Consider the following 16155-nt stretch of genomic DNA (forward strand, 5'->3'; position numbering starts at 1 on the left):
ACAAAAAATGTGTCTTTCGCAATGTGTGGCAGCCTTTTGCCGTGTGTTTATCGCGGCAGTTGATATTGCGATGCCGATAAAAAAAAACGATACAATGTGCAGCCCTACTACAGTATATTAATGTCTCAACTTCATAAATGTTTGCTCAGTTGTAAAGCACACAATAAGAAGGGAGACTCCTTCTTCATATCTTGAATCTTTAATTCATTCACAAGTTACCAAAAAGCTCCAGGAAAGAACTAATGGAGCCTGCTGAGTAAATCAGCATGTTTTATGAATTAAATATAGATCTCCCTCTCTCTTTTTAACATCTCTTCTCCCCCGCCTGTCTAGATCTACTCTCCACCGTGCAATGCTACCATCACGCTTCTCATGCATACTTGTACTTGTGTTTGTGTGTCCAGGTGCTCAGCAACAACAACCAGCTGTATCTGAAGTCCGTGAGCCAGGCCGATGCAGGCCAGTATGTCTGCAAGGCCATTGTGCCGCGGATTGGCGTGGGAGAGACTGAGGTCACACTCACTGTCAACGGTCTGTTACTATCTAATTACTATGGAAGAGGTTTAGGGCCAGATGTGAAAACATGTATTTGAGTTCTGAAAATGAAGTCAGAATTCTGACTTTATTCTCAGAATTCTGACTTTTTTCTTCTCAGAATTTATACTTTATTCTAAGAATTATGACTTTAAGAAGAACTCAATAAATCTTTTCACATGTGGCCCATGCCTTTTCCGTAAATTACAGTGGTGATAAGAAAAAAATTATAAAAATGTATAGTTCATCCTAGGGCTGGGCAATATATCGATATCTACATCGATATATCGATATATCGATGTAGATATCATATATCGATGTAGATATCGATATATTGCCCAGCCCTAGGCAATATATCGATATCTACATCGATATATGAGGCTAGATATCGTCTTAAATTTTGGATATGGTAATATCGTTTTATGACACAAGTGTTGTCTTTTCCTGATTTTACAGGCTGCATTACAGTAAAGTGATGTCATTATCTGAACTTACCAGACTGTTCAAGCTGTTCCATTGTTTGCCTTTACCCACTTAGTCATTGTATCTACATTATTGGTGAATAGTTGTCACAACTCTCATTATGTTAATTTTTTAAAGCACAAATTGTCAAACCTACAATATTGCCGCAATATCGACATCGATGTATTTGGTAAAAAATATCGTGATATTTAATTTTTTTCCATATGGCCCAGCTTTACTTGATCCTACGCATGGCAAAGCCCTGCTTCTGTGTCAAACATGAATAATGAAAGCACATGGCCCCTCATAATGTGTTTGTTTAATCTGGAATCATTCTGCACATCCTGCATGTCTCTGTGTCTCTCAGTGGTGGAATGTAACTAAGTACATATATTTACTCAAGTACTGTACTCAAGTACAACTTTGAGGTACTTGTATTTTACGTGAGTCTTTTCTTTCTATGCCACTTTCTACTTCTACCCCGCTACATTTCAGAAATAAATATTGTGCTTTTTACTCCACTACATTCATCTGACAGCTTTAGTTACTAGTTACTTTACAAATTAGGATTTTTGCACACAAAACACAGTACTTTATAAAATATGATTATTTATTATAAATTAAACTAGCCAACAATATAATGGCCTACAAGTCCAGCTGAAATGATTAGACCATTAAACACACAACTGTTTGGATTTTTCTGAATTGAGTACTTTTTATTTCTTTAAATACATTTTCCTGATGATACTTAAGTACTTAAGTAACATTTTCAGTGCAGGATTTTTACTTGTAACAGAGTAATTTTACAGTGTGATATTGGTACTTTTGCTTAAGTAAAGGATCTGAATACTACCTCCACCACTGGTATCTCTCTGTCTGCATCTCTCTGGCAGCTGAAGCCACTGAATGTACAGAGTAGAGTTCTGCATGGGCTTGGTATTTCTGTTGACCCTGTTTCTGTTTCTGATTCATTCCAACCTAAGCCTGACCCAAACCCAACCGCTAATTTTTCAGCCCTAAATAGGCCCAAAGCCAACATTTCAATGTCAAAACTCTCTCCCACCAGAGACCGGCAATTACTTAATAAATCAAAACTGACTTACCAAGAACACAATGACGAACAAGGGAGTTCACAAATGCTCCTTAAATCCTAACCAGCTCACAAAGGGCAACATTCATTGGCATGTCCTTGCAAATTACATGTTGCTGAAAGCTTGGTAGTGGCTATACTTTCACGCTCGTCCACTAAAAACCAGACCATGTGTGACGCACAATAAAGTTTTATTTTATCTTACAGTCATCGGGCTATACTGAAGCCATTTTTCAGAACTCTTCATACAGTCTCATTGCTAACATATATCATGGCCAAACAGTTACATAATCTCTCCTCCAAAACTCACTCAAACCACCAAAACACTTCATACAACACTGGCAACGCCTCTCACATTTAGAAAGCAAACTTCGTCACTCATAACACACTGACCTACAAAACACTAAGAACAGGGAGCATTACATAAATGATCAACTTTTATCTTTGAAGTTTATGATTTACACATACATCATTCAAACTATAAGCATTTCACCTTTCACTTTGATTGTACTAAAGTTGTTTCAATACTATGTTAACAAAGATAATACAAACATATTTGCACCGTCCACTCCTTTCTCGTCATAGACTGCAAACCATGATGCATTGCCTTTCTGGAGCCATTTATACTCCAGCAGTAGAAAGTTATTGGATGGTTGTACTACAGCTAATATGATCACTTTCTGTTTTGGGTTCTCAAGCTAGGGTTATACACAATTTGACACAAGAGGTGAACGGTATCCTGCTGTAGATACTTATGGCATAGGTTTCGACTTTATAGTTCAGCATCAGATTTCCCCTGTTGAAAAATTGACACAATATTTGGGCTGGGCGATAACTGTATTACATCTGTGAAATCGTCTCCATGCTGGTCCATGGTTCTTATAGTAAGGGTAGATGTGGTGTTGATTTTTTTTTGTTAAGTTGAATGCAAGTGTACTTCTCAAACATTGTGCTTTGTTGTAGTAATCCTCTTATGTCTCTTATGTTTTCTCCATCCCTCCCTCTCTCTCGCTCTCTCTCTCTCTCGTCCTGCCTCCTCAGGTCCCCCCATCATCTCCAGTGATCCAGTCCAGTATGCTGTCAGAGGGCAGAGAGGAGAGATCAAGTGTTACATCGCGAGCACCCCCCCACCTGATAAGATTGTAAGTCCATCCTTGGAAGTTGTAATCTGCTGCAGAGGTGCTCGACCTTTTTCAGATTGCGTCCGCCTCAAACAGAATCACAACGCCTGCCTGTTCGCGCTGAAAAACAAAAGGGTTTCTGCGTTCTCTCTTCTGCCCGTGTTACGAGCTAAACTGTCGGCACAAGTGGCACTGTTCTCCAACTGTGTCACGGGTATTCGAGAACGATCTGTTCCTCCTCGGTGGCGGAGGGTGTGATTCATCAAAAACAGCTGCTGTAGTGTTTGGTTGAAATAAAAGGGGAGACGCAGAGTATTGAATGTTGGAGTGCAGCAGATAAGAGAACACAGCTTCTAGTGTAACTTGTAGTAATAGTTACCTTGTTATCTTCACCATTAAAGGGCCAGTGCAGCGCCTATGCCATTTTGAGTTTAGTATGAATTGGACCAACCAGCCAAAATCGTTCCAATTCAGTGATCCCTTTCAAAGTGGTACCCATATTTTCCAGATTGCCTAGGCAGCATTTGTAATGGAATATCCTCCTGAATGTGCCATAGCTGCACGTTGTTTTTTCATTCCTCTTAAAGTCGCTGAGTTCAACCCCTGATCAAACTACAATTCAATGTAAAGTGTCTGTGCATTATATAAGTTACAAAATGAGCTTTGTGGCATGTGATACAAACCTTTAAAAAAGGGAAATAGCAGACTGCTCATAAATCACACAAAAAGAGGCCATAAAATGGGAATAAATCCAGTGACGACATTTAAGGTTTGAAGGCTAGAATGAGTGGGAAAGGGTGTGGGGGCTAAGCAGACTGAAATGAGAGGGAGAGTGATGGAGGGAGAGTAAAATTCTGTACCTTTCAGCGTCAATTATCCAATTGTGCAGTGCCGACATGACAGAAATCAGAGCTTTTAGGAAGCTTCAGCCCCCTGCTGCACTGGCAGGGAGCTCAGAGCGTATAATGTGATACGACATTATAGTCTCGGGTTAATGCAGAGACAAGGACTTATAAAATATGGAATGTGAGGCTGTGTGTGTGTGTGTGTGTGTGTGTGTGTGTGTGTGTGTGTGTGTGTGTGTGTGTGTGTGTGTGTGTGTGTGTGTGTAAAACAGGCAAAATGAGAGATTGAGAAAGAGAGACAGAGGTGGTGCAACAAAATTGTGAGGACAAAAGAAAGAAAGTGAAGGATTTTGCGAGGCAGACTGTGGAGACAGAAAAGACGCATTATGTAAGATTGTCAGAGGGAGAGAATAAAAAAGCAGAAGATTTGGGTCTTTTTTAATTTCTCCCTCCCACTCTTGATCACATTCTTGCTCATTTTTTTTTTAAATCAGGTTAAAAGGTACATTAGCCCAACATATGGCTCTATGTATATTTGATATCACCTTGTTTCAAATTTAATACGCTCAAATTTCTACCTCAGCAGATTTTAAGCAGAAAAACCTGCTTGAGTTTTTATCCCTCATGTACACTTGCTGCACTCTGTATGGCTGTGTGTGTGTGTTTGTGTGTTTATTTTATTTTATTTATTTGAGGAATTTCTTTTTTTCCCAGCCTGAAAAGTTGCTGCACAAACTTTAATTAGGCACATACTGCACCAGGAGAAAAAAAGCATATATTAAGGTGTGAGACTATAATTTGTTTTGCTAAAAAAGTATTTCCTGCCCAGACTCGCTTTAGTCTGTGGGTGTGTGTTTGTGTCTGGATTTGAGTCTATTGTAATTAATTCTACAGTACATAAGATAAGATAAGGTGAACTTGGCATTATTGATCCCTGAGGGGAACTTGGTGATTGCAGTAGTAAAGAGTGGCTTTTAGATAAAAATCAAACAAATTAAACATATTGGAAATTGGTCTTGATCCTGCTCGCTCCTATCAGCTTGAAGGACTTTTCATGCTGTTTTGATTAGGAGCAGATTTATAGATTTGCAAATGTTTTAGTCTAGCCTTTGATCTTATCTGAATCCAAAATTGGTCTGCACCTGCTTTACCAGTTTCATTTTAATGCAATCCTTTTTAAGTGGCAGATCACAGGGAGTGAGTTTGAGAGAAAGTTTTGCCTACAAAGTGCTTTCTAGTGGCCTGTAACCATTGATCACAAAAATACATTAAAGGTGCAGTAGGTAGGATTGCAAAGATCCAGGACTTAGCCAAAACATTTGAACATCAACAACTTCTCAGTCCCTTCCCCCCTTTCCGCTGAAGCCCAAAACGGTCTCCTAAGCCCCTCCCCCAACAAGGGAGAATGAAAGCAATGAGCAGTGATTGACATGCAGTTAGACAACCCCCCCTGGCCCTGATTGGTGCATCTGAACAGCTGTGGAATTTGCAAATCGCACTACAGGCTGTAGGTGGTGCCTGAGTTGCCGGATTCTTTTTTAAATGACCTGCTTCATGTAGTTCTACTGGAACATAGGGTCAGTTTCAGCAAATATGACAGAAAGTTAGTTTTGTAAGGCTTACCTACCGCACCTTTAATTAGTAAAGAGATTTAAAAATGGATGCCAACTTGGTTAACCTGAGATATTCAGCAGGGAGTTCCAACCACCCTTGATAATCAGAGAGTAATCTGTAAATCTAAATACATACAGTATGCAACAGCTCAACTTGATATACGTAGGTTTATATTTCCATCCTCCTCTCTATTATTTGGTCAACTTCCCGAACCAACATGTCAGTCATCAGGAAACAGCAAAGCTAAATAATCCTCCTGAAATTGGTTTCAGGTTTGGGCGTGGAAGGAGAACGTGTGGGAGAAGGAGAAGGGCACTCTGATGGAGAGGTACACTGTGGAGCAGAGTAAGCCTCCATCCCAGGGCGGGGCCGTCCTCTCCACCCTCACCATCAACAACGTGATGGAGTCTGACTTCCACTCGCCCTACAACTGCACCGCCTGGAACTCCTTCGGACCCGGCACCATGATCATCACCCTGGAGGAGAGGGGTATTGAAAAAGAAAAAGATTATGCGTGTCAGTTGTATATAACATGGTCGTCATGTCATGGTGTCATGAGTGCGTTTGATTTCATGGGGTTTATCATCATAACAAAGCAGATTAAGATAGAGCGAGCTGGGGAACTGTGCCTAACATCATTTCACCACTTTAACTGACACATCAGTTGACAGCAGCAAAGTGTTTATTGCAAAATGATATTAGTCACATGGACTGTCATACTGTACCTAAGGGTTTAATAAATGAAAGCTTAGGTACCCTGTGAAGTTTTTCACCATTAGTGTCTGTAAACACACAGCGTTGGAAGTTGGCCCCTGCTCAACAAACCAGGAAGAGAGAGAGCAGCGCTGCTTAAGCGAGCTTGAGAGCAGTGGCCGTTCTATACCATTTCAAATGGAGGGGCCAGGCTGGGGCCACATGAGGTTAAGGCAGTAGCATATATATTATATACCACCAACCCTCCATAGGTTTTGTTCTGCAAAAGACTAATGATACACATATAACAATAAACACAAGAATACTCATTCAGTGTTAACCTACATTTTATTTATCACTGTACATTAATAATATCCCCTTTTTGGTGATAAAGGTGGGGTTCAAATGTATGAAAACAATGCCACAGTTAGGAAGGCCAGTGGGGGGTCGAGGCCTCCTAGAACCGCCACTGCTAGAGAGTGAACAAAGGGAGCCGCGCTGGCAAGAACAAAGCCTTGAAACAGAGCAGTAAACCTTTATTTTCTGATTGTTTCACCGCGGTTACATCCTAAGGCACAACTAAACACAACCACACTTTCCGCACAACTCTGCGGGTTGGTGCCGCATTGCCAGATTTTGTGTGAATGCAGAACTTTATTCTGTCGCTGGGTTTGTGTGTGTGATGAACATCAAAGTGCTTCTTGTGAAGTCTGAAGATTCCTGTCTTCAATAAAGGAGGCTTCATTACAAATAACACGACAGGTTGTGTAATCCTCCTGACAAATCGGTACATCTGCCTGTTGTTTGCACCTTTGTGGTTCAATCCCACTGAGATGTGTCCCTCAGAGCCACGGCCTGCTTTATTAACCAGTTCTGCCTTAATTAGCTAATAGGATTGTTTTAGCAATGATCCAAGAACAGAGTAGCCCACGGGAAGACAAACACCAACTCTGTGCTAGTGTGTGTGTGTGTGTGTGTGTGTGTGTGTGTGTGTGTGTGTGTGTGTGTGTGTGTGTGTGTGTGTGTGTGTCAGTCGATCAGTCAAAGAGACGCAGCACAACTCACAACGACATTGATGTGAACGGGCTGCACACCCTGTGCGCTGTTATTGGCTGCACACCCACATTGGGCCCAGAGACTGGTTGGCGCCCAGAAACGTCCCAAATACTGCAAAATAAGAAGAAAAATACAGCAGAAGACAGGGTCTCTGCCGATATAGACACCGCCTCACTCTTCTAGTGGGTCCAAGGTGATGATTACAGTAAGAGGGACTACGTTTGTATAAGTCTATACATTGTTTTTTAGGAAAACCCTGCTTAGTATACATTAAAAAGTAGCATTGTGTCCGTAAAAGACGAGCATAAGAAGACCATCCATGTAAAGAAATCAAGTTTTTTAAAACCTTATAAAAAAGTCTTTGCAAATATTCCAAAAAACAGGAAACACATTTGAGCTGTTTGTAAGATTTTAAAGTACGTAGGGGGGATGTAATACACCGTCTTCTACTTCGATACGCCAGCAAAAGACAGGGAAGAAGAAAATGTATACATAAAGCCAGCACACATGGACGTAAACAATGCAGGCCTTAACATTTTTTTTCTTAAATCGGCTTTGCAAATGTTTTATGAGGAAGAAAATGTATACATCACGTTTGTTAGGCTTCAAGGATATGCACAATGCATTTTATTGAGAAACAGAGTGTAAACAAAGCAGTGTTGGTTTACAATGAAAAATCCACAAGGTATCATTCCTGTCCATGAGTAAGATGTGTTTTTTAGTCCATTCTGGATGGTTACGCATTTGATTGTGAGAACTTGGTATATCACATTACATTGAGAGAATGATTTCTTCATGCTCTGTCAGTCTTATCTGGCTCTTTTTCTTTCAGCTGTCAGATTTCGCAAGCTTCAGAAAACCTACCAAAACATCTTTGAGAGAGAGAGAGAGAGAGAGAGAGAGAGAGAGAGAGAGAAGAGAGAGAAAGAGAGAGAGAGAGAGAGAGAGAAAGGGCTTTTTTATCCCTTGTCTGACTTGCATGCCTTATCAACATATAAGCAGCCTTAAGAGATTCAATATGAAGCTAGGACACACGGTTTATGCTTAACCGACACAAGATCCGTGCTGGTTTCTGTAACAATGAGGCAGCAGCTGTCCCTCAACCCTCACACTTCTCTGCTTGTGTTTGTTTCAGATACTGTTCCAGTAGGAATTATCGCCGGTGGTACGGTGGGCTCCTCCATTCTGCTGCTTTTGTTTCTAATGGCGCTGGCCTTCCTCTTCTACCGCCAACGCAAAGGCAGTGAGTGCACACAGTGCTTCTCTAGTGTGTGTGTGTGTGTGTGTGTGTGTGTGTGTGTGTACTGTATACTGTATGTGACAGTCTTTCTTCCATTCACTCACCCTATCTCATCATTCTGCCTCTGTGGGTAAAGAAAGGAACATACGCCAGCTGTATAGCATTTTATTCAAATGAGATTAATGAATATTCATATAATATGGCAAACTGCCTTAAAACCCTATAATTCTTTTAAATAAATCATATTTACATACAGCTTGTACACTTGATAAAGTACATAAATAACAGAGCAGGAAACAAGAGCTTTTAAAGGTGAATATTATTTTTATGAATTCCTATATGTTATTTCAACAGCCGAGGGCAATCCAATTAGGATTTATGAGCACAAGCCCCACTTCTGCGAGCCAGAGAGCTATGTGGCGTCTTTAAGTTGTTTCATTTTGAGCTGCTCCACAGCAAGTAAAGAATTGGCAAAGACAATGAAGGTGACTGGCACAGTCCCCAGAGGGATTTTCTGGGGATACGAGTATGTTTTCTGCTTCAGAGCTGATAAAACCACTACAGAAAAGATACCGTTTGGAAATAGAAACTCAAACAAACATTGTTGTGGCTCCAGATAAGCTGTCTCTCATTTGATGCTACAGCTCAAGACTTCACAAACTTAAATCTCTACTTTTTAGGTCTCTGCTTTTGGAAGAGAGTTGTTCATCATGTTGACAAATTGACTGCTCTGTGCTGGGGATGTGTAGATTAAAATGAGTAGAATTGTCATTTCAGGTTAAGCAAGGCAAATTTAAAGATAGGAATTATAGATGATGTACAGATTATAGATCGTTTTTTTTTATCGTCATCGCGATATCAGCTGACGTAATAAACACATAGCAAAAGGCTGCTACATATCGCAAAAGACACTCACACATTTTGTGTTCAGTTCAACTTGTGCAATAAAATGTTGAAAATGATTTCCTTTCATTTGTTTTAAATTCAGCAAGCAATTTGTCGTATTTTAGCAGAATATTGAAAGCAGCAGAAACTGCTGAGTACACTTTAATATATGTTTATTTATCGCAAGTAATATCGTTATCGCAGAGCAACATTATCGCATATCGCATGTTTTCCTCTCTCATGCAGCCCTAATAGAAATATACCTGTTTTATTGGCCTAAAATCCACATTATTGATGTGATATAGAAGACTGTCCTATTCTACATAACTAACCTAACTAAAAGCATTTTAATGAAATGACATGAAATATGTTTAATCTCTGCCTGTGCATATGTAACTTTGCGCTGCTGTAGCATTTATGTTAATGTGACGCCACTCAATTCAGACTTAAGCCACGTTGGAAGTGTAACAGAAATATCACTAGGTCCTAATACGATTGCCGCCGTGACATTTATGTGAAAATGAGGCTTATTCAAATATGAGACTTAATATACACATTTGCCAGCACATATATGTACAGTAACAGGGTACACGTAAAAGGGGGATTAAAAATGCTGACAATTCATCTTTTTGCTCCAAATATTGCATTAATCTCTCTGTTGCATGTAGTTGTTGGATTATACTGAAGCAAACTACTCTTCTGCTCCACCAGAAACTAAATGTTAAGTAAAGTATACAGTTCAGTGACCCTTCAGTATTGCGTATGATTTCTGAGTGGTAAAGTCGTCGGACATGCAGTGGCATTTGAGATAAAATGGCCTAAGGAAGCATTTAAGCCTCTATATGTAACATCTTTAAGTTTTTTTGTTAATTGCATACGTTTTTGTTTTCAGCAAAATCCAACAGTGTCTTTTGTGAAAATCGCCACTAGCATTCACTGATGTCAGAAATGTAGAAACCCTACACATGTAACGGATTAAAACTATGTAAAATACCATGAAAAGAAAATTGGCTTTTAGTCCAAGTTAAATGTTTGAATTAAAAGAAACAATCATCAACAACCATAGAAATCAAATATATTTATCTTCATGTCCAATCTCCTGAAAGGATATTCATACCAAAGTTTTCTGAAGCCTTGTTCCATGAAAACTGAAGAAAATAAAAGAGCCATAGCAAATAATGGACGAGACAAGTCAGACGAAACCAGCATTAAATAGAGTAAAATGTTGTCTTTGTTGCTTTTTTCAATACATCTTTTATTTATCTTAACCCAGAATATGACCGGAGGTTGTGCTTTTCTTCCAGGTCGCCGGGGTGTCACACTCGGTAAGCCAGACATCAAGGTAGAGACGGTCAACAAAGAGACCCACAGCCTGGAGGAGGAGGCGGCCGACGTCTCCACGGCAACCCGGATGGTCAAGGCCATGTACTCCGTGAGTAGACACCCATCTGAGTCACCGGGGGCCGTGGAGAGGAGGCACATGGGTCAATGGGCTTCAATGTACACATACGCCAACACAAAGGGCGACAGGGCAGGAGAGGCACACACACAAATTCACACTTTAAAGTACATACACACACTAAAACAGATGCCAAGGGCTTGCCTGCAAATACACACAAAAATACATAAAATAATATATGCACATAAACACAAACACAAACACAATCTACCCAAAATCAAAAAAGCTCATAGTGTACTCTACACACAAATACACCACAAAGTACCGTCCATGCACAAACAACCTTGCAAATACACACACACACACACACACACACACACACACACACACACACAAAATGCAATTTACATTGATGCTACGCATTAATTCTCACTCTTTAAATTGAACACACTCACACAGAGATAACGGACATTAACACAGACACATACACATACACACAAAGACACACAAACAAAGACAAACAAAGACAAACACACACACACACACACACACACACACACACACACACACACTCTCTTTTTAACATTGTGTTCCCTTTAGAAAAGCGTTCAGCCCTGGAAGTCCTGGAGAATCTAATCGGCGAGACTCCTTTGGAGCGGTTTTTAAAGTTCGGTCCAAAACCTTTTTTTCCAACAAGTAACCCGTTTCTCGTCTTCCACTCTCTTGGGATGAAAAACCTGAAACTCTGTTTTCCTCTCCCCTCCCTCTCTTCTTCCTCCTTCTCTCCTTTCTCACCCTCCCTCTTTCCGTGTGTGTGTTTCGTTGTTTGATGGTTTAGTTTCTGCCCTCTGTTTCCCTCTCTCCCTCCACTCAGCCGTTCAAAGACGACATGGACCTGAAGCAGGACATCAGGAGCGAGGGCGACACCCGGGAGGAGTACGAGCTCAAGGTGAGCTACACATTTTAGTCTTCTGATTTTTCAGCAGCGACTTGAACATTATATCCTGCATGGTGCACAGACATATCATATATCATGAATTTTGTGGTCATATCCTCCCTCATTAAGTGCCAATTACTTTTTCCTCATGTTCAGCATTCCTACGGCGTTAAGGAGTTAAAAACTTTTTTCACAATCTGTGCCACTGAAGATCCCAAAAACAGATTTTGGTGATTCTTAATGCATCATTTGCAGGATTCTGCAAGTGCAGAGCAGGATCAACTCCTCATTTGGGTTGCTTAAAGCGTAACTCTCGCCAAAATGCATCCTAGGGTATTTTTGTGAATGTACGTGAGTCAAACTTTAGTTTAAAAGTATATTTAGGACCGAATTGAGTTTTAGGAGCTCTCCGTCTTTACTCTCCTTCCTGTTACATTGCATTCAGAAATCGATTGTTTTTGACTGATAAAATGGCTGTGGCCGGAAACAACAACAGTTGCGGAGTTGCTTAAAAACTTTCTTTTTAGTAAATATGTGTACACAAAGAATGTTGTCAATGCTTGCGTTAAGGTGTAGAGCCCCTGGTGATACTTGAAGCAAAGTTTCATGTTGTGTCAAGCCTTCTTAGTATTTCGATTTTGAGACTAGCATGAGAGTGTCCCTAGCACTCCCATTTAAAAGGCCATATGACCCCAAAACGAGAATACGGTGAAACTTAAAAGTGGCAATTTGTTCCTAAATATGCTTTTAAACTAAAGTTTGACTCACGTTCATTCCCAAAAATACCCTAGGATGCATTTTGGCGAGAGTTACGCTTTAAGGTGGACTGGAGCTAAAATCTCCTTATAACCTCAAAACCTTGAGTTTCTCACTACCACAAAGCACAAACTAACCAAACTAAAGGAGGAAATAAACCGTGTGAAATCCCCCCAGTAGAACTTGTATTCCAGAAGTAGTTTTTGCCCAGGTGAGCTTCCTGTCACCTTGCATTGGAAACCGTGGAAACTGGTAAAATAAGGTTATATCATTATGTCACGTGTCACACGCTCACACGCCATTACTCTTTTGACAAAGCATGAGCAACAGCACGCCACCAACTGCACCGACGTCACCAGCCATATCAGCCTGCAATGTGACTGACAATACAATACAATCACGGGTGGAGTCAAATGTTGTAAACATTCAGGGCTCAGCCCAAACCGGGGGGCTCCGGGGGGGCATGCTCCATTTACGGCAGCTATATGCACCATTTTTCAAGCCATTTGATAAAAGAATTCCTCAAAATCTTTACAACATTTGGGAAAAACATCTAAGTTGCCAAGGAAAAGAATCATCCTGTAGAGTCTACATCCTATTTTGGATGTAATTGTTCTCCAACTCCATTCTAAAACCAGAACACAGCAAAAAAAAAATTGTAATCCTACCACCTAAAGAGAGGATACATTGTCAGATGTAGAGCTGCAAAGATAAATTGATTAGTTGTCAACTCTTAAATTAGTTGCCAACTATTTTGTCACATAAAGTCATTTTTTATGAACAATAATTCCTGATGTCAGCTTGTTAATGTGAATATGTTCTAGTTTCTTCTCTCCTCTGTGACAGTAAACTGAATATCTTTCAGTTGTGGACAAAACAAGACATTTAAGGACGTCATCTTGGGCTTTGGGAAACACTGATCAACATTTTTAATCATTTTTCGGACATTTTATAGACCACACAACTACAACTACAGATTAATCGACGATGAAAATAATCGTTAGTTGCAGCCCTCCTCTCATGTTACTGTTTTTAAGTTACATAACGTTGGTAGGATAGGAATTTTGGTGAAACAGCATTACTAGTCTTGAAACCCATTTTCAGTAGAGTTTAACGAATGAATGGCGATATTTCCCAAGTAATAGAACTTTTGTACCATTGATTTGGGAACCCCAAAAGCCACCCCCTTGCTCCGCCCTTGCGTACAATATGAAAGTATGTAGTATGATATAACACAAGGCCAAGCTAACTGAAGCACAGACCAGAGGGTTAGCTGTCTGTATCACTTACCCTCATGTTGTGGCTTCTTATATTAACTACCAATAACTAATAATCTCCCCTCTGATCACAGGATCCAACCAACGGTTACTACAACGTCCGAGCCACCACCCATGACGACGTGCGCCCCCAGTCCCGTGCCATCCACTACCAGGGCGAATTCCGCTCCCCGAATCCAAACAGTGGTCCAGCCGGGGCGTCTTCCAGCGGAGCCCCAGCTGGCGCCAGCGGTGCCGTTCCCCCCAGTGCAGTGCCAGGCTCAAGGGCAGGCTGCTATGACCCGCGCCCACCTTCCAGGATGTCCCATGCCACCTACGCCCAGTTCAATACCTTCACCAGGGTGGCGCAGAGCCAGCAAGCACCTCCCAATCCAGCTCTTCAATCGCCTGGAGATTACCCCGGAGACTGCGGCCTGCTGGACAGCACCACCCAGCTGACCTATGACAACTACGGATACCCCTCCCAGTATCCCAGCTACCGCATGGGCTTTGCTCCACCCATAGAGGAAGGGCCATCCTATGAGATGTATCCAACAGGACAAGGACCAGGACCAGGGCCAGGGCCGGGGCCAGGGCCGGGGCCGGGGCCAGGGCCAGGGCCAGGGATGGGGCCAGGACAACAAAGTCCTGAAACAGGACTAGGGCAGTATGGAACCTCCACCCGCTTCTCTTATTCATCTCCCCCCCTCTGACTATTCCCAAAGACACACGCAGCGGATGCAGACTCATGTTTGAGAAACACACATTCACACACTTTGACTTGCTTTTTGCAGCTGCAGTACTTATCACACATTAAACAAAAACATAGATGTAAAAAAAAATAAAAATACATAAACATTCAAGAATCCATGTTCTGTTTCCGTAGCATCCAGTGCATGGAATTTGGTTCATTTTCTGAACCAATAAAACACCACAGCAACAACTCACAGCAGTTAGCAGCATCATGTATAATACAGTTAGCAGCAATACACGCACATACAACACACATTTGCGCAGACCTTCTGTTGCGTGCAGTTTTTATGCTCCAACAAAAGCAACCGCGAGAACCACAATCAAGACAAAAGAGACAACAAAAAAAGAAGAAGAGCACTTTGAAGACGAGAAGAAGAAAAACACCAGAAGCTAAAGGAGGAGCTGCAGAGGAACACAGTCGTCACCCTGCTCTATTATCATCTTCCTGCATCGCATCTTCCTCCCACCCCATCTCTGTAAATAAGTGCAAATGGAGATATGGGTCATTTTAAAGTTATTTCCTTGTACAAACCTATACAGTGTGATGCAGTACAGTGACCTACAGCAAACCTCCCTGCAATCCACCCCCTGTTTGCATTTTCTGACTCTCACATAATGCAAAAAACACACAAACACACAGATCTTTAAAGACTTGTTTGTTTCGATGTATTGCAGCAACGGGGCAGCTTGGACTATATATATTTGGCACTTTTTCATCCCTTTTCCTCACTCAAACCTGCCCAGTGGCCATTTCTTTACAAGATCTACCTTGATTTAAGTGGGACAGTTAGTGACCAGAGTGCCAATGCTTTTGTGCCAACACACACAAACTATTACTGTAAGGTGGGTCTTCTTTTGCAAAGATTGGACAATAAGATGGTCTGGACCATAAGGTTTTTGTACGTGCCACATCTTAGAGGAAAGGAAAGGAGTGGTAGCAAGTGTCTCTATATGCTCATTCTTCTCCTCATCAGTCATTTTTAATCATCATGATGCATTTCTATTCTTAACATTTCACTCAAGGTCAATGCTGTGTACAGTATTTGTGAAACGAGGTGTGGCAGGAGCGCTTTTTTCATTCAATGAATTTCTGCAATTTGTACAAAAAGATACCTCCCCTACCCTCAAGTGTCAAAAAGTAATTGTTTCTCTCACTTGCACAGTAGACTAGTTTTTCTTTTCCATATTTATACCGAAACGTATGAACAAAAAAAAAAATGGCATTCAGAAACATTTTATAATATTTTTATAAGGAGTTGTGGACCAAAGGTTCAGCGTTTTGGGAGAAACTCACTTTTTAATGTGTATGTGGCGAAGTGAACGTTATTGGAAACGTTTTGAGTTTCTTTAAGAAGCGACGGATGGTGTTTTTAAAGTGGATGTTGTAGACTTAAATTAGAACATTCGAAGAGCTTCATTCCAAAATGATAAATATCCAGCGAGGGCAAATCAGTTTGGATATCTCTGTTTGGTGTGAAACTCTTTCTTTGACTTCCAGTCTTCTGACTGGACTG

The 16155-nt window shown here is 41.0% G+C and overlaps 1 protein-coding gene across 1 annotated transcript in view; it reads left to right on the top strand.

Moving 5' to 3' along the window:
• kirrel1b (kirre like nephrin family adhesion molecule 1b) overlaps nt 1–15795 on the top strand; it is a 96782-nt gene extending 80987 nt beyond the window's left edge. Inside the window, 8 exon segments of the mRNA XM_028593374.1 lie at nt 405–531; nt 3128–3228; nt 5939–6155; nt 8551–8658; nt 10845–10972; nt 11814–11888; nt 13984–14589; nt 14591–15795. Of these exon segments, the coding sequence (XP_028449175.1) occupies nt 405–531; nt 3128–3228; nt 5939–6155; nt 8551–8658; nt 10845–10972; nt 11814–11888; nt 13984–14589; nt 14591–14644 (1416 nt within the window). The 3' untranslated portion in view covers nt 14645–15795.
• The last annotated feature ends 360 nt before the right edge of the window (nt 15796–16155 follow it).

The sequence above is a fragment of the Perca flavescens genome, chromosome 12 (assembly GCF_004354835.1).
Source record: "Perca flavescens isolate YP-PL-M2 chromosome 12, PFLA_1.0, whole genome shotgun sequence".
NCBI lineage: Eukaryota > Metazoa > Chordata > Actinopteri > Perciformes > Percidae > Perca > Perca flavescens.